We start from the raw sequence: 22,500 nt of genomic DNA, 5'->3' as shown, positions 1-22,500 counted from the left end.
GCCGCCAGAGCGTGGTGTAGCCACCGCTAGCTGCTACCTATTAACGCCACACTCAGAGCGTGGTGTAGCCACAGCTAGCTGCTAGCTATTAACGCCACACTCAGAGCGTGGTGTAGCCACCGCTAGCTGCTACCTATTATCGCCACACTCAGAGCGTGGTGTAGCCACCGCTAGCTGCTACCTATTAACGCCACACTCAGAGCGTGGTGTAGCCACAGCTAGCTGCTAGCTATTAACGCCACACTCAGAGCGTGGTGTAGCCACCGCTAGCTGCTACCTATTATCGCCACACTCAGAGCGTGGTGTACCCACCGCTAGCTGCTACCTATTAACGCCACACTCAGAGCGTGGTGTAGCCACCGCTAGCTGCTAGCTGTTAGCACCACACTCAGAGATGGTGTAGCCACCGCTAGCTGCTAGCTGTTAGCACCACACTCAGAGATGGTGTAGCCACCGCTAGCTGCTAGCTGTTAGCACCACACTGAGAGATGGTGTAGCCACCGCTAGCTGTATGCGCCATACTCAGAGATGGTGTAGCCACCACTAGCCGCTAGCCTTTAGTACCCGACCAAAGATAACGTAGCCACAGCTATCCACTAGCTATTAGAGACACACTCAGAGATGATGTAGCCTCTGCTTGCTGATAGCTGTTAGCACCACACGCTGAGACGATGTAGCCACAGCTGCTAACTGCTTACCTTTAACGCCACACACAGAGATGGTGTAGCCACTGCTACCCATTAGTGCTGCACTCAGATATGGTGTAGCCACAGCTGCTAACTGCTAGGCTTTAGCATCACACTCAGAAATATTGTAGCTACCACAGTTAGCTGCTGGCAGTTACCCCCACACTCAGAAATATTGTAGCTACCACAGCTGCTGGCAGTTACCCCCACACTCAGAAATGGTGTGGCCACAGCTGCTATCTACTAGGTTCTAGTATGCTGTAGCCTCAACTGCTAATTCTTATTGTTTAGTGCTTCACTCAGACATGACATTCTCACATAACGCAACTCAAACTGTTAGCAGCTAGCGTGCGGCACAGCATCCTGCTGTGTGGTGCAGCAGACGTAGGGTGGCTTCCTTTCACTTGCTGCTGAACACTAGACGCTTGCTCTCTACTGGGAAGCACTCACCTCTAGTGCTTCTCTTTTCTAGAACTTTCTATTTTCCTAAAATGTTTTTTTCCTGCTCTTTGTGTATGTGATGTGAGTACTTCAGAGCACGAGATTCTTCATGAGCAGTCTCTCTTTTGGTGCAGCCTTATAACGCACTCCAAACCATAGACTGTATAAAATAGCTCCAATCCCTCCATGGTGAACTTGGCCACAACCATATGGCTGTATGGTGATGGGGTTCTACAGAATGTGATGGCTGTATGGTGATGGGGTTCTATAGAACGTGATGGCTGTATGGTGATGGGGTTCTATAGAATGTGATGGCTGTATGGCGATGGGGTTCTACTTCTATAGAATGGATGGCTGTTGGCCTATAGAATGCATAGCCATATATGGGTATGTTACCTGGGGTGCATCAGAAACATTAGAAGACCTTGTAAGACCACAATGTCCAGTTCTATAAAGACTTTGGACCAAAAAACACTGCAAAAACACATAGGACTAAGTAATACCATAGTCTCCAGTTGGCTATTCTAGAAAACCCTATAGGCCTATTGGGCTGAACCACTTCACCATCACAGGGGAAAACCCCTATAGGCCTATTGGGCTGAACCACTTCACCATCACAGGGGAACACCTGTCACTCTTCTGTCATGCTATCACTGTCTCTAGTCTTTAATACAACATAATTAAAAACATTTCTCTCAAATGTACTATTTAATTCTGTCTTATTTGTTTGAAGGATTTTTTTTGTAGATTATACAGCCTATGTCTAATCACCATGACGAAGTGACTGTTATATGACAAACATGGCAGATTATAATTAATCTCAAAGCCTTGGTTATGATTTTATAGATTTTGTTAATTTTTGTAAAAAGGGAAATATGGTTGTGTTTTAATCCTGGTTGTGTTTATAATAATCTTAATTTTCAAATCACAGGAAGATAGCAGTAGAGTATGCCAATGCTAACATGTTCTATTTGTACTGTGTGTTTGTATTGACACGGATAAGAATTAAACAAATGGCTCTTTAGACTGTGTGTCCTTGTGTATTTCCATATCATTACTAGTCATGTTTATGATTTTGTCCATAGTGACAGTAGACCTATATGAACGCTACATTTGGGGCAGCCGTGGCCTACTGGTTAGCGCTCTGGACTTGTAACCGGAGGGTTGCCGGTTTGAACCCCGACCAGTAGGAACGGCTGAAGTGCCCTTGAGCAAGGCACCTAACCCCTCACTGCTCCCCGAGCGCCGCTGTAGCAGGCAGCTCACTGCGTTGGGATGTGTTTGTGCTTCACCTCACTGTGTGTTCACTGTGTGCTGTGTGTGTTTCACTAATTCACAGATTGGGATAAATGCAGAGACCAAATTTCCCTCACAGGATCAAAAGAGTATATATACTTATGAAACCCAGCAGCTGTGAGTGGAGGAATGAACCAGAGCTTCTCTAGGCTTCTCTATACATTAGTTAAGAATAATAGTTGTTTCAAATAAAATTGAAAAGCCTACATTAACCAAACTTAACAACAGTATCATTATAAATGATATCAAATATCAACACTGAAAATAATGTTGACGGTAAAATATCCAAACCATGACTTTGTAAGAGAATTGATTAGGTTCAATATTGACATACTTAATCAATTAATATATTGGCACACTTAATCAATTACAATATATTGGCACACTTAATCAATTAACATATGGCACATAATCAATTAACATATTGGCACACTTAATCAATTAACAGACATATAATTGACTTTGTAAGGGAACTGATTAGTTGCAAGGTGAACTGGTGAGTTAATACTTCTTGAAAGTCCCCAAAACGAAATTTAACTATAGATTATTATATTTATTAATTTGCTTTGTTATTCTACTTAGCTCTATATAGATTATTATATTTAAGAATTTGTTTTGTTATTCTACATCAGAGGTGGGCACAGATACATCAACACTATTTTGTTACAAACTACAAATACTGGCTCATGACATGTAAAAAAATAAAATACAAAATACTGACTTTTAATTAAAATACATGTAATTAGTAATTTAAAAACACAATAATCAAGGTATACCAACTTTTAAAAGAAACTACAAGGCATATTATTAAAAAATCACCAAGAAACATACTATGACTAGCTGGTAGTGGGCTATTCATTCTGTACATTGGGGCTCCTATGATTATGAAGTAGATCTGATAAAAAAAATGTAATCACCATCCCATATCAATGTTAATGAAGACTGAACTGACAACAAGCAGGCTTCGCAACAGTGGAATCAACTGTAACAAAGCAGACTACCCATCATCATTTTCCGTAACCAATTAAAGTACAACAAATTGAACAGGTCGGCTCCTGCGTTTCCCTTATTGAGCTAAGTGAATGCCTATTGCCTACGCACATGACTGGCAACATGGGGGACAAACAGAATAATATCCTGTAATGTGTCCCAATATACAGAATTAATTAACTTGGTGGAGAAAAATCCAGCTGTTTCACATCAGAGAGGTCTACTCACCACCATCTCCTCCGTTATTTCTGCATATCAGGACACCTCGGCGGATGTTACATAAATCCTCATGTCAAATCCATTAAGTGTTTTTAAAACTGTCTTGTAGTGAGAATGAACTTCAGCTATTAGGTACTCAAGGTCATGGGGTCAAAGGTCATCATATGGGGTCCATGTCCTAATGTTCTCCCTCAGTATCTTTGTTCTATCTATTGTTTTAGCACTTGCCACACCTGACAATTCAAGCTCCTGAAGTTAGTTACTTTTTTTTTATTTTCCAACTTCCAGACATTTACAAAGGGGATGATAAAACAGAAAAGACAGATCTAAGTATAGTGGTGTGTGTGTGTGTGTGTGTGTGTGTGTGTGTGTGTGTATAAGTATAAGTATAAGTATAAGTATAAGTATATATACTCCTTTGATCCCGTGAGGGAAATTTGGTCTCTGCATTTATCCCAATCCGTGAATTAGTGAAACACACTCAGCACACAGTGAACACACAGTGAGGTGAAGCACACACTAACCAGAGCAGTGAGCTGCCTACAGCGGCGCTCGGGGAGCAGTGAGGGGTTAGGTGCCTTGCTCAAGGGCACTTCAGCCGTGGATGTGGGCATACGAGAGCAGTGAGGGGTTTGGGGCCTTGCTCAAGGGCACTTCAGCCGTGGATGTGGGCATACGAGAGCAGTGAGGGGTTAGGGGCCTTGCTCAAGGGCACTTCAGCTGTGGATGTGGGCATGGGAGAGCAGTGAGGGTATAGGTGGCTTGCTCAAGGGCACTTCAGCCGTGGATGTGGGCATAGGAGAGCAGTGCTCAACCACTTGCCCCGCCCACATTTGTCCTACTGGTCGGGGATCGAACCGGCAACCCTTCGATTACAAGTAATCCACTGCTGCCACTAAGAGCTGCCGAAAGCCCAGATCTAACCGAGATCTAATGCTTTTAAGTTGTCTACACAGTGACATAAAATGGGTTTTACGCCCCATGTTGTCCTTGCAGAAGAGTGCTAAAGTCCCTCAGTTGTCACATGTCCAGAGGGGATCGTAAAGGAGAAATGTTGGATCTAACACTTTTAAATTGGTAACAATGAGGCATACTACTGCAAGAAAAGCGAAAAATGGGTATACTGTATGTCATGCTTTCTTAAGTGTAGGCCTAATGAAATTCGCATTTTTATGAACAAATGCCAATTTAGGTCAACTTTACAGCAGACTAACTACATTTGGTTTTTCCAATCCTGCAAAATATAAATTACATTACATACATTTGTAAAAAGTAATTAAATTCGTATTTCAAATTAAAATACTACCCATGTCTGGGCTAGAGTAGGCATCAGGCATGGTGCGGACCACATGTCTGGGCTAGAGTAGGCATCATGGTGCGGACCACATGTCTGGGCTAGAGTAGGCATCATGATGCGGACCACATCTCTGGGCTAGAGTAGGCATCATGGTGTGGACCACATGGCAGTAGCCTATAACTAGCCATACTTACAACCGGACCCGCGTCACACAGAGCAGGTTGTTTGCGCCATGCCCCTTTTGAGGGGAAAACATTCCCTCAGAACAAGCCAGAGTGAACCGGTAGACATGTACCAACCACACAGCTAAGAACCCCTCCCTGAGTTTCTTTTGCCTACCATGTCCTCAAAAAAAATCCTGACAGAAGAAAATTATGGCTACAAGCCATAAGAAGAGAAGACCGTATGACACTTCTGGTCACTGAGTGGGGTTGTTGCACCACTTCGTACTCGGGAGACTGAAGGGACATGTTTTTATATTAATTGAATTAAGCTTTTGTAGGTATCTTTCACGGTCAACGACCGGCAAAGTGGTTATGTATTGAGTGGTCATATTGATTTGTGGTATTTTTTGTTATTATTTACTCCTGCGATTTCTGTACGAATTACGTTTATTGACCCTAATTTGCGTTGGAGTTAATGAGAGGGGTTGTTTGTTTCCCCCCCGAAACGGGCGGGAACGTTTGTCACGAGTCAAGTTCCCGGATGTGCCGGTCTAACGTATAGAAGAGGTCCACTCTTTATGTTTTTAAAGTTACTTTGGCCCACTTAACGTGGTTCAGAGGTTGACCACTTAGTTTGACTGTATTCCTGAATTGTTATCAATCACGAATAATATTTAACATTTAATCAGAACCACCGTAGCTCTAGTAGCCTATGACTACTCATCATGAAACAGCTGCATCATGTGTCGCTTGCATCATTTTAGTATTAATGAAGCGCATGCGCAGTGACGTTCAGTACCAAAACAATATGGCGGCGTCCTTACAGCGCATTGGGGCAGCGGGGAAGCATATCATAAAGAGGAATTTATTAAAAACAGCAGCGTTCACAAGGGTAAGACAGAGTCATTTGTTGAAAGTACAACATAATAGACATTTCCACAGACCCTGAAGATGTTTGGCCTCTTGTGAAGTTTAAATGTTGTTAAAACCCTGACGCGCGTGATGGCATGTCAAGCGATTTCTTATGCAACAAGACTTGCTGGACCACTTACTATCCGATTTTGTAAATGTGTTTTAGAAACGTTTGTGTGATAGACATAATATATATTATGATACATTATGATATGAACTGGGTGGTTTACTGCGCTGCCAATGCACCGCTATTTGGCAGGTCACCGCCGTCTTCTAATCTGAAGTTAACCCTCTTAGACAACATCAGCCTACTAACTACGTTACTTTGGTATATCGTGAGACACGAGTCTGTGTATTGTGTTGATTAACACCCCTGTTCTTGTCAGAATAACGCTGCTATTACACGGAGCGGAAGCACCCAAACTGCGAGTCATGTCGCCTTGAACGTCCCCGAAACCAAAGTGACCACTCTGGAGAACGGCCTACGCGTGGCCTCCGAGAACTCCGGATTACCGACCTGCACCGTGAGTACCGGGGGCCTGTGCCCAGGCAACACTACCCCAAATAACGGATCAGAGTTTAGAAAGGAGAGGCAGTGAGACCTAACCTGACTCTCGCCAGATGTATTTAGGCGGAGCTAGGCGAAACGAAATTCATCTGGCGAGAGTCAGATTAAGTGAGACCAACTACGGGTTTGACCATTAGCGCCAGGAGAAGGTCCTGTAGGTTTAGAAATTTAGATCATAATTATTAATGTAAGTATTCATAACCAGCCACTATGTTCAGCCATTATGGAGTGAAATGTCCTTGTTGGGCACAATTTGCACACAATCATCTAGACGACTAGGCTTTGCTGACTTCTGTAAAGTCGTCTCTCCTATAGCGTCTGTAGATGTGGGGAGGTCTCTGCAGGTGATGTTGTTCACACCTGTCGTGTTTGCGTTTCATATGTTGGTGCCGTTATGATAACTCAGTTGAAGTAAGGCATGATGCTCTTAGAGCTGCCTCTGTTTGGTTGCTGTTTGAAGAAGGGGTCAGATTGGCTCCTAAATGAAGCGTTACCCCTCACCTGTCCTCACCTGTCCTCACCTGAGCTCCACCTGTCTGCTCTCTGTGCAGGTGGGCCTGTGGATCGATGCAGGCAGTCGCTATGAGAACGCCAGGAATAATGGAACTGCACACTTCCTGGAACACATGGCCTTCAAGGTGAGGGTTGTACTCTCAGACAGCACACACACACACACACACACGCTTACATCCAATGTGTAGGGGTGCTCACATTGGTGTCAGGAAGCAGCTGACTCTTCGTGTGTGTGTGTGTGTGAACCATGCTTGCCTTGGTGGTGTGTTGTGTGTTTAACCGTGGTGGCGTGTTGTGTGTTGAACCTTGTTGCCGTGGTGTTGTGTGTTGAACCTTGTTGCCGTGGTGTTGTGTGTTTAACCTTGTTGCCGTGGTGGTGTGTTGTGTGTAGGGCACGAGGAAGCGTTCTCAGCTGGACCTGGAGTTGGAGATTGAGAACATGGGCGCTCACCTGAACGCCTACACCTCACGTGAGCAGACAGTCTACTACGCCAAGGCCTTCTCCAAAGACCTGCCCAGGGGTGAGGCCCAGCCACCTGGCTTACAAAACACATGCACATCAGAATATTTTAACATTGCCACCTGCCTTACAACCCACATGCACATCAGAATATGCACATCATATTTAGGTGCTTTAATATGTTAATATCGCCACCTGGCTTACAATACACATGCACATCTTTTTTAAGTGTTTTAATATGTTAACATCGCTCTAAATATTCAAACTTGTTTCATTGACCGAACTCTTTATTTGTTGAAGCCATTAGACGGGGCAGCCGTTGCCCACTGGTTAGCACTTCGGACTTGTAAGCGGAGGGTTGCCGGTTCGAACCCCGACCAGTAGGCACGGCTGAAGTGCCCTTGAGCAAGGCACCTAACCCCTCACTGCTCCCCGAGTGCCGCTGTTGATGCAGGCAGCTCACTGCGCCGGGATTAGTGTGTGCTTCACCTCACTGTGTGTTCACTGAGTGCTGTGTGTGTTTCACTAATTCACGGATTGGGATAAATGCAGAGACCAAATTTCCCTCACGGGATCAAAAGAGTATATATACTTATACTTATACTTATACTACTTGGGATTCACTTACTTTTTCCAACCAGCATTGTGACAGTGTGAAGGATATGGAGCTAAATTTGTCTCAATAATATTTGTATATGCGCAGAGGGGGATCCACAAATTTCTTGATTTGCATGTGTGTTTTGATATCTACAAATAAAAAAATCATATTTGTAACTCGTACATTGATTTTTACAAAAATAGATGTGCATTTGTAAATAAAATGCCATTTGTAAAACCGAAAATTTAATTTGTGAAATGTGATTCTGCATTTGTGGATCACCAGCACACGCATTCTTCGCTTTCCAAAGCTACATGTTTTTGAGACGTTCTTCACATGAGTCACACAAATCACACGTAAATAGGCCTACTTTAATTCACCGGCACACAGAAATCGCAATCCAGTAGATGGCGACATCCACAAATATTTCTTGACTTGCATTCGTGTTTTGATATCCACAAATAAAAAAATCATATTTGTAACTTGTAAATTGGTTTTCACAATTGTAGATGTGTATTTGTAAATTAAATGGCATTTGTAAAACTGAAAATTGCCTTTGTGAAATCTAATTTTGCATTTGTGGATCACCAGCACACACAGTTTTCGCTTTCGCATTTGTGGATCAGCACGTACATATTTTTGAGACAAACTTTGCGGCAGAGAAGCCACCCAGATCCACAAGTAGCCTGCTGACACTTTCTAATCCAGTAGATAGCAGTGTTGTTCTATGGGACTCATAACACACAGAGCTAGCGAACCTAGTTCTTAAATCTAATAAGTTATGCCTTTTACAACAAGCTTTTTGATGGAAAAGTGGTGTTTAATTTCCATAATCTTTGTTTAGTAAACGCATAAAACCGTCAGTTTGTAATGTATAAGAAATGTGGTAGCACAGTGGTTAGAGGAGTGAGCTTGATTTAATGATTTTTTTTTATTTGTAGATATCAAAACACACATGCAAATCAAGAAATATTTGTGGATCCCCCTCTGCGCATATACAAATATTACTGAGACAAATTTAGCTCCATAGAAGGATGTTTATATCTAAGAACAATGCAATTGTGAGTGTGTGAGTGAGTGAGAGAGAGATATGTATGTGTTATCAGTGAAAACAGATTGTTTGTTCATTCATGTTATTCAAATGAAGGTATTAGATATTTTAATGGAACATGCAACTGTTTTGGGCAGTTATGTTTGCCATTTCCCCAGAGTTAGATAAAAGCACCCATACCGTTCATGCATACCATTATCTTCTCTGTGTGCAATAACCCAATTTGACACCGTAAGCCTAGCTTAGCATAAATCACTGGGAATGAAGTAGTTAGCCTATCTGGCCTACAGGGGGCGATCAGACAGACATGGGTCAGAGTAGTTAGCCTATCTGGCCTGCAGGGGGTGATCAGAAAGGATGCACTTTGCCCCTTCTACGTGAGGTGCACTTTGTTTTCATAAAAACATGGGCGCTTTTCAGCTTGGAGTTGAACTTTTTTCAATTTGAGGTGTGCGTGCGTGTGTGTGCCTGTGAGGTGAGGTGTGTGTGCCTGTGTGTGAGAGACGTGTGTAAACCCCCTGTTTCTTATTGTTCTCTTCAGCGGTGGAGATCCTTGCTGACATCATCCAGAACAGCACGCTAGGGGAGGCGGAGATTGAGCGGGAGAGGGGTGTGATCCTGCGGGAGATGCAGGAAGTGGAGACCAACCTACAGGAAGTAGTTTTTGACTACCTGCATGCTACGGCCTATCAGGAGACAGCGCTCGGGAGGACCATCCTGGGACCCACAGAGAACATCAAGTAAGACTGCATTATAGTACTCTACTCTAGTATACTGTGGGCCTACTATACTATACTCCAGTATACTATGGGCCTACTATACTATTCTATGCTATACTCTATTATATTATGGGCCTACTATACTATACTCCAGTATACTATGGGCCTACTATACTATACTCTACTATACTATGGGCCCACTATACTCTACTATAGTATACTGTGGGCCTACTATACTACACTCCAGTATACTATGGGCCTACTATACTATACTATACTCTAGTATAATGTGGGCCTACTATACTATACTCTAGTATACTATGGGCTTACTATACTCCAGTATACTATACTATTCTATACTATACTCCAGTATACTATGAGCCTACTATACTATACGCTAAGCTATACTGTTATGCTATACAATACCATACAGCGCAGTATCATTGTATGCTATATGATGCTATACACTCTACTACATGACTACATTTGTGTTGTTGTTGTTGTTGTTGTTGTTGTTGTTGTCCTTCCACAGGACCATAAACCGGGGGGACCTGGTGGGGTACATCACCTCCCACTACAAGGGACCGCGCATAGTCCTGGCCGCAGCAGGAGGTCAGTCTTGTTAACACACACACTCTGTGGAGGTCAGTCTTGTTAACACACACACTCTCTGGAGGTCAGTCTTATTACAGTTTTTCTCAGTCGCTTTTTTCAGATCAGAATGAAAATTCTCATAACTATTAGTTCAACCTCCACAACATTTAGTCATTTGTGCACATCATAGTAGCAATTTCTCCTTCCTCTGAACAAATTGCAAATACTTTTGGACATGTATCAGTTGCTTTCATACAATTCTCTGCTGTTTTTTAACATTATCATTAGCTTATGTCATGTCAGTCAAAATGAACTATACTTATGAATGCTGAATAGTCGTTCCCAATAAAACTAATAGTCTTCATTTCATTGCTTGAGTCATTACATACAAAATTGTTGAACTAGTTATCAAATTCTGTCACAGTGCTGTAGAATTGCAGAAAGGGCATACAGTAAAAATTTACGTATTCAGTGTCTTGTACTCACTTACTCACCTAACTACAGCAATGTGTAACTTTACTGTAGTTTTCAAATGGCTGTACAAGTAGTGTATAGTGCTGTCTTGAGCATGTTCAGGTAGTGTCACCGAGTTCTGACCTTTTTTTTGCATTGGAAAACACTGAGAGAACTGTCATAAGGAAAACATGACAAAGCCTTTTGACTACCTTGTTCATAAACGATGGTGTCAAGACTTCTCATTTTGATGACACTGACAGTTTCATTGACATGAATACCTGCTTTTGAGGAATGGACTATCCATTTTGAGCAAGTGACGTGCTTTTGCAGGTCATCCACTAGGTTTTGCAGTTTGCACTAATTGTTTTGAGAATTGCACTAACTTCTGTGCAAATGTTAATAGTGATGTGAGAAAAGCACCAAAGCGACTGAGAAAAACTTTAACTCACTCACTCACACACACACTCTGGGGGTCAGTCTTGTTAACTCACTCACACACACACTGAAGGTCAGTGTCTAGAGGTCACACAGTCCTGGCTGCAGCAGGAAGTCAGTCTTGAGAACACACACACACACACAGAGGTCTGTGCTTTACGGTCATACAGTTCCACATTCTAATGAATCTTACGGAGCTCACGCAGATACTCTTCAGATGTGCTGATTGACCTGTTCCCCAGGTGTGAGTCATAACGAGCTGATTGACCTGTTCCCCAGGTGTGAGTCATAACGAGCTGATTGACCTGTTCCCCAGGTGTGAGTCATAACGAGCTGATTGACCTGTTCCCCAGGTGTGAGTCATAACGAGCTGATTGACCTGTTCCCCAGGTGTGAGTCATAACGAGCTGATTGACCTGGCCAAGTTCCACTTTGGGAAGCTGGTCGCAGCGGAGAGAGAAGCTCCAGCTCTTCCCCTGTGCAGATTCACAGGAAGTGAGGTAAGCAGGAAGCAGGAAGTACAAGCAACAGCTTTAAAGATACACTTCCTGGTAGTTCAATAGGCGTGTTCGACTTGAGGCAGATCTGTGCAGATCTGACTTGATGTGATGCATGCTGGGTTGAACACAATGCATACTGGGATGGACGCAATGCTTGCTGGTTAGAAATTCTGTTCGACTTCTGTCAGCCGGGGAGGGACTTACCACCGTGACACCATGTCACATGACCTTAAAATATCGCGGGAGTCTTAGCCTGCAGACAGATCTTGCAGTTGCCTTCCACGAGCTGCACGAGCTAAAACACGCCCTCATGACGTCAGTTCAAAGACGTGATTGGGCCATTTGGGAGGAATCTCCTCATGACGATTTTGACGGGAGTCTCATGGTGCTTCCTTATGTTGGAATATGCGAAAATAAACAGAAATCGAAGGGATACCTTCTTATACGTGATTTCTGCAACAATGGTAGGCTAGCCTACTGAAAATGTTTGGATATTCTGTTATTTTCTGCTGTTGGCTAAATAGATAGACACACATATAGGGAAAACACTTGACATTGAATGTATGTGCTACAACGCAGGCCTGTAAACTGTATGACAACAGTGGTTTATTTAACTTACATCATAAGAATTTATTTTTGTCAGTCATCATGCTCATTTTAATGAGTAAGAATGAAAGTTCTGCTGTGTTTATTGCAAACAAAATTCCGCGATATCTCCCGCGATGTCTCCTGCTAGTCTCGTCAGGCAGACTGTAGCCTTTCTGTCCGGGATGAGCTGCCCTCTGTTGTAGCTCCTCCCGGCTAGCCTCTGAAGATCACGTTTACGTAGAAAGCCAGACCAAGTCAGATCTGCCTCAAGTCGAACACGCCTAATGACCCTGTCTATAATGTAATGCAAATCAAAGGTGTGTGTGGTGTGCGTGCGTGCGTGCGTGCGTGAGCGTGTGCGTGTGCTGCACGGTAACGCTAACTATCTTGTCAGATCCGTGTGCGGGACGATAAGATGCCTCTGGCTCACATAGCGGTGGCCGTGGAAGCGGTGGGCTGGTCGCACCCTGACACCATCCCCCTCATGGTGGCCAACACACTCATTGGGAACTGGGACCGCTCGTTTGGAGGGGGCGTGGTACGAAACACACTCACACACACCATATACACACACACACACACACACCTGTTCCTTCAATACCTGCCCTCATATCATGTCCAACTCTCTCCTCTCTCCCTCCATCAGAACCTGTCCAGTAAGCTGGCCCAGATGGCCTGCCAGGGGAACCTCTGTCACAGCTTCCAGTCCTTCAACACCTGCTATACCGACACCGGCCTCTGGGGGCTATACATGGTGTGTGAGCCAGGCACCGTCAACGAGATGATGCACTACACACAGCAGGAGTGGTGAGTGTGTGCGCACACACACACACACACACACCTGCCTCCTAACACAGCGGTCTCCAACCACCGGGCCGTGGGACATTCCTAAAAGGGCCGTAGCCTACGACAAGAGTTTAAAAAAAAATGCATGCAAACTAAATAAACTCAATTTAATTCGCAATAATGTCACATTCGCAATAATACCCACTGACGATGGTGAGCCAGATACCTCAAAGAAAAAGAAGGGGTCATTCAATACGAAATATGATGAGTCATATTTAAAATATGGTTTCGCAGAAACCAGTGACTCGCATGCATCAAGTCCTTTATGTGTGGTATTTGGCGATAAGTTGTCAAACGAAGCAATGAAACCATCAAAGCTAATTCGACATCTAGAGTCCAAGCATCCTACACTTAAAGACAAACCCCTTGAGTTCTTTGAGCGTAAGAAACGCGAGCAAGAAGGACAAAAAACTAGTGCGTAAAGCAACCACATCGGTGAACGTGGCTGCGCTAAAAGCCTCATAGTGGCTAGTCGGATTGCTAAATCTAAGAAGCCCTTTACTATTGGGGAAGAGTTAATTCTGCCTGCTGGTAAAGGCATGTGCAATGAACTCCTTGGGGAGGCTGCAGCTAAAAAAATAGCTCAGGTACCGCTTTCTGCAAGCACTGTCCATAGGCGAATTGATGATATGTCAGAGGATATTGAGGCACAGTTGTTAGAGACACAACTCATCTGCAAACTTGACAAACTGGGACTCAGTACCTACCTCTGCAACTGGCTACTGGACTTCCTCTGTCAGAGGCCCCAAGTAGTACGTGTTGGCAACAATACCTCAAGCAGCATCACACTGAGCACAGGGGCCCCCCAAGGCTGCGTGCTCAGTCCGCTGCTCTTCACCCTGCTGACGCATGACTGCACTGCAACCTACAGCAACAATCACATAGTGAAATTTGCTGACGACACAACTCTGGTGGGTCTCATCACCAAGGGCGACGAGACTCAATACAGGTTGGAGGTCGACCATCTGACCACGTGGTGCAGGGACAACAACCTCCTGCTGAACGTCAGCAAGACCAAAGAGATTGTTGTTGACTTCCGGAGAGGTCACACCCAACACCTGCCACTGACCATCGACGGTGCTGTGATGGAGAGAGCAAGCAGCACCAAATTCCTGGGGGTGCACATCAGCGAAGACCTCTCCTGGACCACCAACACTGCATCACTGGCAAAGAGAGCTCAGCGCCGCCTGTACTTCCTGCGGAAACTCAGGCGAGCAAGTGCTCCACCAGCCATCATGACCACATTCTACCGAGGCACCATTGAGAGCATCCTCTCCAGCTGTATCGCTGTGTGGGGCGGAAGCTGCACTGAATACAACAGGAAAGCCCTGCAGCGCATAGTGAACACAGCTGGAAGGATTATTGGTGCCTCACTCCCCTCCCTGAAAGACATTTACACCACCCACCTCACCCGCAAGGCGACCAAAATTGTGAGTGATGCAAGTCACCCCGCTCACAATCTGTTCGATCTACTGCCCTCTGGGAAGAGGTACAGAAGCCTGCGCTCCCGTACTACCAGACTCACCAACAGCTTCATACACCAAGCTGTAAGGATGCTGAACTCTCTCCCTCCTCTCCCCCCTCCACCCTCAGCTACATAACATCCTGGACATTGGACCCACAATGGCCGCGTGCACTACTCCACTTGCACACTTGCACACTTGTACACTTTACAACTTGTTGTTGTCCTGAAAACACAACACTTCTGCTGCTCTTACATAACTTGCACCACTATGTCACTTTCTTTCTTAGGTCAAACAGAACTACCCAAGCCTTTTATTGGCCTGACTTTGCACTAGTATTTTATTGACTGTCTATGCACAATTTTCAACCAAATTTTGCTGCTCTTATTTTTTTCATTATTATATGTGCCCTCTTATTTACTTACTTTTTTGTTTACTTGAATGTTATGTTTGTCTGTGGACTTAAATTGGTAAAATATGTCTTGTCTTCACCGTGGGATAGTGAGAAACGTAATTTCGATCTCTTTGTATGTCTGGAACATGTGAAGAAATTGACAATAAAGCTGACTTTGACTTTGACTTTGACTGGGTCACCGTGGTACGCTATCCAAGTTGGTTGGTTGCAGGTCACTGGCCAGAGTGTTTGTGTTGCGAGAGCCGCTGCAGAGATTTCTTACAGAAAAAAAGTCACTGTTAGCTGCACATTTTAGTGATGAGGGCTGGGTGTCAAAACTCGCGTACCTGTGTGACATATTCGGGTTGCTTAATGACCTCAACCTGTCACTCCAGGGGAGAATGACGACTGTCTTTAAACTGGCAGATAAAGTCGCTGCATTTAAAGCCAAGCTCGATTTGTGGGTACGACGAGTGGACCGGGGTGTATTTGATATGTTCCAAACAGTAGTGGGGGTTTTGGGAGAGACTGAGGCAAGGCCCTTTCTCTCGCAGCTGGTGCGCGATCACCTTGTTGCGCTTTCAAATGAGTTTGAGCGTTACTTCCCATCCTCCAAAGATCCACGGCAAACCAATGAGTGGGTCCGCAACCCATTTGTCAATATCCCAAATAGTCCTAACATGTCAGCGCAGGAGGAAGAGCAATTGATCGAAATTGCAAATGACGGTGGTCTTAAGAGTGTGTAGGCTATGAAGAAACCTCTCTGGCGGGTTTTTGGATGAAAACCAAAGCAGAATATCCCGAGATAGCCGTAAAAGCGCTGAAAACGTTTCCCACCACGTATCTATGCGAGGCCGGGTTTTCGGCAATGACTGCAACTAAGACCAAATTGCGCAATCGACTGGACATTTCAAACACACTGAGGGTGTCACTGTCTTCCATCACCCCCAGATGGAACCTTCTTGTTGCAGGGAAACAAGCACAGGGCTCCCACTGATTATATTCGTAATGCAGTTCACGTTTTTTACATTTTTAAGAGTTCGTTACCTTCACTGTTCATACATAACTGGAGCTAGTTCTTTTCAAGTAATGCATGCACAACACGGAACATGGAACCCCCCCGGTCCGTGAAAAAATAGGGAATCAAACCGGTCCATGGTACATAAAAGGTTGGGGACCCCTGTCCTAACACACTGTTTTTCTGAGACTCTGAGTGATGTTCTGCGTGTGTTCTGGTTCTGTGCAGGATAATCTGAGTGATGTTCTGCTTCTGTGCAGGATGTTCCTGTGCACGGCTGTGAGTGAGACTGAAGTGGACCGAGCCAAGAACCTCCTGAAGACCAACATGCTGCTTCACCTGGACGGTGAGAGCGATGACCCTCACGTGTTGTTTTCCTCATCGCTGAGTAGCTTATGCCCAGTTTATGCCACATGTTGTTTTCCTCACTGCCTTACATAAGCACAACACATTATATTTCTGTAGAGCTTTTCTAGGCACCTAAGGCCTCACTAACCATCACCGGGCAGCCGTGGCCTACTGGTTAGCACTCTGGACTTGTAACCGGAGGGTTGCCGGTTCGAGCCCCGACCAGTGGGCCACGGCTGCAAGTGCCCTTGAGCAAGGCACCTAACCCCTCACTGCTCCCCGAGCGCCGCCGTTGTAGCAGGCAGCTCACTGCGTTGGGATGTGTTTGTGCTTCACCTCACTGTGTGTTCACTGTGTGCTGTGTGTGTTTCACTAATTCACAGATTGGGATAAATGCAGAGACCAAATTTCCCTCACGGGATCAAAAGAGTATATATACTTATGAAGCCCAGCAGCTGTGAGTGGAGGAATGAACCAGAGCTTCTCTAGGCACCCGAAATGAGAACCACCACCACTATAGCCCAGCGTGGCAGAACCTCACTCACCACCACCACCACTATAGCCCAGCGTGGCAGAACCTCACTCACCACCACCACTATAGCCCAGCGTGGCAGAACCTCACTCACCACCACCACCACTATAGCCCAGCGTGGCAGAACCTCACTCACCACCACCACCACTATAGCCCAGCGTGGCAGAACCTCACTCACCACCACCACCATAGCCCAGCGTGGCAGAACCTCACTCATGGCTGCTGCCGAGGAGGCCAGAGTGATAGCGCCCTGACTGTTTGACACACACGCTCAGTATACTAGTTTGGTCATTAGTTAGCACGCTCAGTATACTAGTTTGGTCATTAGTTAGCACGCTCAGTGAAATGAACACGTGCTGAATACTCAGACATTAGAGTGCACATCCCCTTTTACTGACACACCAATAGGCGTGTAGGGAGTAATTGGGTTAAATAGGTGTGTAGGGAGTAATTGGGTTAAATAGGTGTGTGTGTGTGTGTTCCCTTTTCAGGCTCCACCCCCATCTGTGAGGACATCGGTAGACAGATGCTCTGCTACAACCGCAGAATCCCCCTACACGAGCTGGAGGCCCGAATAGACGTGAGTCTCTCTCACACACACACACACAATCCTCCTACACCAGCTGTAGGCCCGAATAGACGTGAGTAACACACTCAACTTTTAAGAAATGTAAGACAGACTGTGTGTGTTGCGAGCGTGTGTGTGTTGTGAGCAGCAGTTCAGAGTCCAGAGACATCATTTCCTGTTTTCTTCCCTGGTGATGACCTTATGTCTTGTCCCCACAGGCCATTACGGCAGACACCATTAAGGAGGTTTGCACCAAGTACATCTACAACAAGGCCCCCGCCATCGCTGCAGTTGGTACGCTCCACTTCACACTCAGCCTCTCCTCCCTTTGGTATATCCCATTTTAGAGGAAATGATCTAAGTGATCTCTGTGTGTGTGTGTGTGTGTGTGTTTTGTTGCAGGCCCAATCGAGCAGCTGCCCGACTACAACCGCATCCGCAGTGGCATGTACTGGCTCAGGACTTGAGAGAGCATACACACACACACACCGGACGGCATCGCTGGTCATCAGTCCTGTCTGTTTCAATAAATAACATTTATATCCACCTGTTTAAATGACAACAGCACTATTTATGTTTCCTGTAGATTTCCTTTAAATTTTATTATAAAATAAAGACCAACACAATAATGTTAAAAGAACAGAGGCTGGGTGTGTGTGATGTGTTGCACTGCACGTGTGTGTGTGTGTGTGTGTGTGTTCTCTTTCCCCCCCCAGCGTTTCATTTTTTAGTCTTTCCAGACGCCTGCTCCTGGGCGGCCTTCTTAGCCTTCACCATCTCCACCAGCTCCTGAGAGGGGGATAGAAGAAGAGGAGAGGGAGAGAGAGAGAGGGGGATAGAAGAAGGGTAGAGAGGGAGAGAGAGAGAGGGAGAGGGGGATAGAAGAAGAGGAGAGGGAGAGAGGGGGATAGAAGAAGAGGAGAGGGAGAGAGGGGGATAGAAGAAGAGGAGAGGGAGAGAGAGAGGGATAGAAGAAGAGGAGAGGGAGAGAGAGAGAGAGAGAGAGGGGGATAGAAGAAGAGGAGAGGGAGAGAGAGAGAGAGAGAGAGAGAGAGAGGGGGATAGAAGAAGAGTGGAGAGAGGGAGAGAGAGAGAGGGGGATAGAAGAAGAGTGGAGAGAGGGAGAGAGAGGGAGGGGGATAGAAGAAGAGGAGAGAGAGAGAGAGAGAGGGGGATAGAAGAAGAGGAGAGGGAGAGAGGGAGAGAGAAGAGAAGAGAAAGGAGAGAAAACAGAGGGAGAGGAGAAAGGTCAGAAAGGTCAATGTCCAACTAACCTCAACATTCTAAAGTTGGCGTACTGAAGTGTGATGTTCTGTTTCCATGACGGCAGTTTCACTGGATCTAAACAAACTTTCCAAAAGGCTTTGATAGCATTTGCGTGTAGATGTGGCATCATTTCTACCTCGACTTCAACAAAGTCTACAGAAGGGAGTTTTTCATTTAATGTTGGGAGCAAGAGCAGACGTTTCAGCCGTCCGGCTATTCTCAATGCTCACAGCGTCACAGTCTTTCAGTGTGCGAACTACTCCTCTCTCTCTTCAACTCTTGGTTTAAACGCACCTGGCTAAACTGTAGATCAGTGGTTCCCAAACTTTTAACAGGCATGTACCCCCTGAGACATTATGATCTTCCGGAGTACCCCCAACACCACCAATTGTTAACAAGTTTTATTAATATTTCTTTTTATCAATTTTGTCGAGAATAGTGAATAGGATAATAAACATATGATACAAATCTCATCAATAGTCAACATATGATAGGCCTACAAATGTGCTGAATATAATGATTTTAAATAGATCTGCACCTAATCTCACACACAATCGTCTTGTTGAATGCAGTGATCTTATCTGCTAGGTGCCTGTCTTTGCCTTGTAACTGGAGATTTAACTCAGCGATATATTTGGAAAGCTCAATAAGATAGGCCAGCTTCGTCAAGAAATGTTCATTAGTGAACGTGCTTGCAGATTCAAACATGCGCTCTTCCTCCAAGAGCTCAAACACGCGACAGCACTTTACCTCGGGAGAGCCACCTTGCCTCGCTGTAAAACAGTACAGCCTTTTGGTCAGCTCCCATCTCCTCTCAAAGTGCGGAGTAGACGCGCTTTTAAGGGCCGGGTCTTGATGAAATTCACCACTCTCACAACCTCGTTCAAAAGCTCATTCAGGTCGGGACTAACTAAGCTGCCTTGACACGAGCGTTTCCCTATGAATAACACAGTGCGTCCATTGCGCATCGGGTGCTACCTGGGCCTAGGCTACAGATAAAAAAAATAAATAAAACTCCTGTTTTTCACGTCAGTTCGCGCCCCACCTGGCATGTCTCCGCGACCCACAGTTTGAGAAACGCTGTTTTACCCTCTCTGTCTCCACTCTTGAATATTTTGTTAATGCAGAGAAAATACGTTTTTAATGCGCAGTGCAAATGCGGAAGTTAAGTTACCAACGTGGGATAGAGAAAACGTTTGAAAAGGCATATGACTTAGATCTTTTTTCGCGTACCCCCTGAAATCAGTCCACGTACCCCTGGGGGTACGCGTACCCCAGTTTAACAACCGTGGCTGTAGATCATCTGAGCGCAACAATACTCCCCTGCATCCTATAATCATTTCTACCTCATAAATGATTTGGAGGCTATAGCCGTTTAAACGTGTTTAGCTGCCATTTCACGTCAGCACTGGTTTTTGCTACCTTGACAACGCTACGTCGTCATGGCTTCGGTACTGGCTGCAGTTTTTAGAATATGTTCGCAAAACCAACTTCCAGCACAGACAGTAATAGAAGCAAAGAACTTTTGCCAAAGGGTCACACACACACACCTTGTATCTCCTCATGCAGTCCTTCTTGTTGCGTCCGGGCACGGCGGCGGCGATCTTCTCCCAGCGCTCGGGCGTGCTGACGGGGAAGGTCTTCAGAGCCTGTTCCAGAAGCTTCTGCTCCTCTGTGGTCCAGGGAGTCCCACTGGAGTCTGGGGCTGGAGAGAGATGGAGGGATGGAGAGAGATGGAGGGATGGAAGGACAGAGGGAGGGAAAGAGGGATGGAGGGAGAGAGAGGGGGATAGAAGGAGAGATACAGAGGGAGAGATGGAGGGAGAGAGAGGGGGATAGAAGGAGAGATACAGAGGGAGAGATGGAGGGAGAGAGAGAAAGGAGAGATAAGTCCAAAGACACGGTGGTGTTCACTAACGGAGGTGTGTGAGTGTGTGTGTGTGTGAGTGGGAGTGCGTGTGTGTGTGAGTGGGAGTGCGTGTGTGTGAGTGTGTGAGTGAGTGGGAGTGCGTGTGTGTGAGTGGGAGTGCGTGTGTGTGAGTGTGTGTGTGAGTGCGTGTGTGTGAGTGTGTGTGTGAGTGGGAGTGCGTGTGTGTGAGTGTGTGTGTGAGTGGGAGTGCGTGTGTGTGTGTGGGAGTGCGTGTGTGTGTGTGAGTGGGAGTGCGTGTGTGTGTGTGGGAGTGCGTGTGTGTGTGTGTGTGGGAGTGCGTGTGTGTGTGTGAGTGGGAGTGCGTGTGTGTGAGAGTGTGAGTGTGTGTGTGAGTGGGAGTGCGTGTGTGTGAGTGGGAGTGCGTGTGTGTGTGAGTGGGAGTGCGTGTGTGTGAGAGTGTGAGTGGGAGTGCGTGTGTGAGAGTGCCAAATCTCTGACTATTGACGGGGATTGAGTGTGTGTGTGTGTGTGTGTGTGTGTGTAAAACTCACTGTCGAATCTCTCAGAGGGCACTGCATTGTCCACTGTTGGGGCTACGGCCGCGTGTTCTTTCCTGAACTTCTCGAAGGCCTTCTTATTGATCTCCTCCTTCTGGTGCGGGTCTGCACACACACACACACACACACACACACACACACACACACACACACACACACACACACACACACACACACACACACACACACACACACACACACAAGCCTTCTTATTGATATCCTCCTTCTAGTGCGGGTCTGGGGGCAGCACACAACAGGGCGTCACACACACACACACACACACACACACACACACACACACACACACAACGGCATGTACCCAACACGTGTCACACACACACACGCACGCACATATACACCACAGCATGTACCCAACACGTGTCTCACACACACACGCACACAACAGCATGTACCCAACACGTGTCTCACACACACACCACGGCATGTACCCAACACGTGTCTCACACACACGCACGCATGCACATATACACCACGGCATGTACCCAACACGCGTCTCACACACGCACACAACGGCATGTACCCAACACGTGTCTCACACACACCACACACAACGGCATGTACCCAACACGCGTCTCACACACACACGCACACAACGGCATGTACCCAACACGTGTCTCACACACACCACACACAACGGCATGTACCCAACACGTGTCTCACACACACGCACGCATGCACATATACACCACGGCATGTACCCAACACATGTCTCACGCACACAACGGCATGTACCCAACACGTGTCACACACACAGCACACACAACGGCATGTACCCAACACATGTCTCACACACGCACACAGCACACACAACGGCATGTACCCAACACGTGTATCTCACACACGCACGCATGCACATATACACCACGGCATGTACCCAACACATGTCTCACACACACACACGCACACAACGGCATGTACCCAACACGTGTCACACACACGCACACAGCACACACAACGGCATGTACCCAACACGTGTCTCACACACACAAAGGCATGTACCCAACACGGGTCCCACACACACACACACACGCACACACCGGCATGTACCCAACACGGGTCCCACACACACACACACGCACACACCGGCATGTACCCAACACATGTCACACACACACACCATGGCATGTACC

At 45.9% G+C, this 22,500-nt stretch overlaps 3 protein-coding genes across 15 annotated transcripts in view; 2 read left to right on the top strand and 1 right to left on the bottom strand.

Moving 5' to 3' along the window:
• Positions 1-2,151, top strand: part of LOC121697636 (proline-rich protein 5-like) — a 43,626-nt gene extending 41,475 nt beyond the window's left edge. For 8 of the 10 annotated variants that reach the window (XM_042079232.1, XM_042079227.1, XM_042079226.1 and 5 more), the window contains one exon: positions 1-2,151. This exon is cut by the window's left edge and continues 510 nt beyond it. In XM_042079232.1, coding sequence (XP_041935166.1) covers positions 1-20 — 20 coding nt within the window. In that variant the 3' untranslated portion in view covers positions 21-2,151. The other 2 variants (XM_042079229.1, XM_042079228.1) reach the window with 2 other exon arrangements.
• A 3,733-nt stretch (positions 2,152-5,884) lies between these two features.
• pmpcb (peptidase, mitochondrial processing subunit beta) overlaps positions 5,885-22,500 on the top strand; it is a 17,623-nt gene continuing 1,007 nt past the window's right edge. The window contains exons 1-14 of one of the 3 annotated variants that reach the window (XM_042079223.1): positions 5,885-5,985; positions 6,392-6,529; positions 7,125-7,211; positions 7,478-7,607; positions 9,737-9,935; positions 10,447-10,526; positions 11,790-11,899; positions 12,882-13,025; positions 13,134-13,294; positions 16,469-16,554; positions 17,580-17,668; positions 17,875-17,950; positions 18,059-18,129; positions 21,461-21,479. In XM_042079223.1, the coding sequence (XP_041935157.1) occupies positions 5,902-5,985; positions 6,392-6,529; positions 7,125-7,211; positions 7,478-7,607; positions 9,737-9,935; positions 10,447-10,526; positions 11,790-11,899; positions 12,882-13,025; positions 13,134-13,294; positions 16,469-16,554; positions 17,580-17,668; positions 17,875-17,950; positions 18,059-18,123 (1,449 nt within the window). In that variant the 5' untranslated portion in view covers positions 5,885-5,901 and the 3' untranslated portion in view covers positions 18,124-18,129; positions 21,461-21,479. Of the gene's footprint in view, positions 5,986-6,391; positions 6,530-7,124; positions 7,212-7,477; positions 7,608-9,736; positions 9,936-10,446; positions 10,527-11,789; positions 11,900-12,881; positions 13,026-13,133; positions 13,295-16,468; positions 16,555-17,579; positions 17,669-17,874; positions 17,951-18,058; positions 18,297-21,460; positions 21,480-22,500 lie in introns of those variants that run through there. The other 2 variants (XM_042079222.1, XM_042079221.1) reach the window with 2 other exon arrangements.
• dnajc2 (DnaJ (Hsp40) homolog, subfamily C, member 2) overlaps positions 18,227-22,500 on the bottom strand; it is a 22,770-nt gene continuing 18,496 nt past the window's right edge. For both annotated transcript variants that reach the window (XM_042079219.1, XM_042079220.1), the window contains 3 exons: positions 21,344-21,454; positions 20,473-20,627; positions 18,227-18,445 (listed from right to left, as the gene is read on the bottom strand). In XM_042079219.1, coding sequence (XP_041935153.1) covers positions 18,377-18,445; positions 20,473-20,627; positions 21,344-21,454 — 335 coding nt within the window. In that variant the 3' untranslated portion in view covers positions 18,227-18,376. The remainder of the gene's footprint in view (positions 18,446-20,472; positions 20,628-21,343; positions 21,455-22,500) is intronic.

Source organism: Alosa sapidissima, chromosome 22 (genome assembly GCF_018492685.1).
Source record: "Alosa sapidissima isolate fAloSap1 chromosome 22, fAloSap1.pri, whole genome shotgun sequence".
Classification (NCBI taxonomy): Eukaryota; Metazoa; Chordata; class Actinopteri; order Clupeiformes; family Clupeidae; genus Alosa; species Alosa sapidissima.
This window is presented reverse-complemented; position numbering and strand designations above follow the sequence as displayed.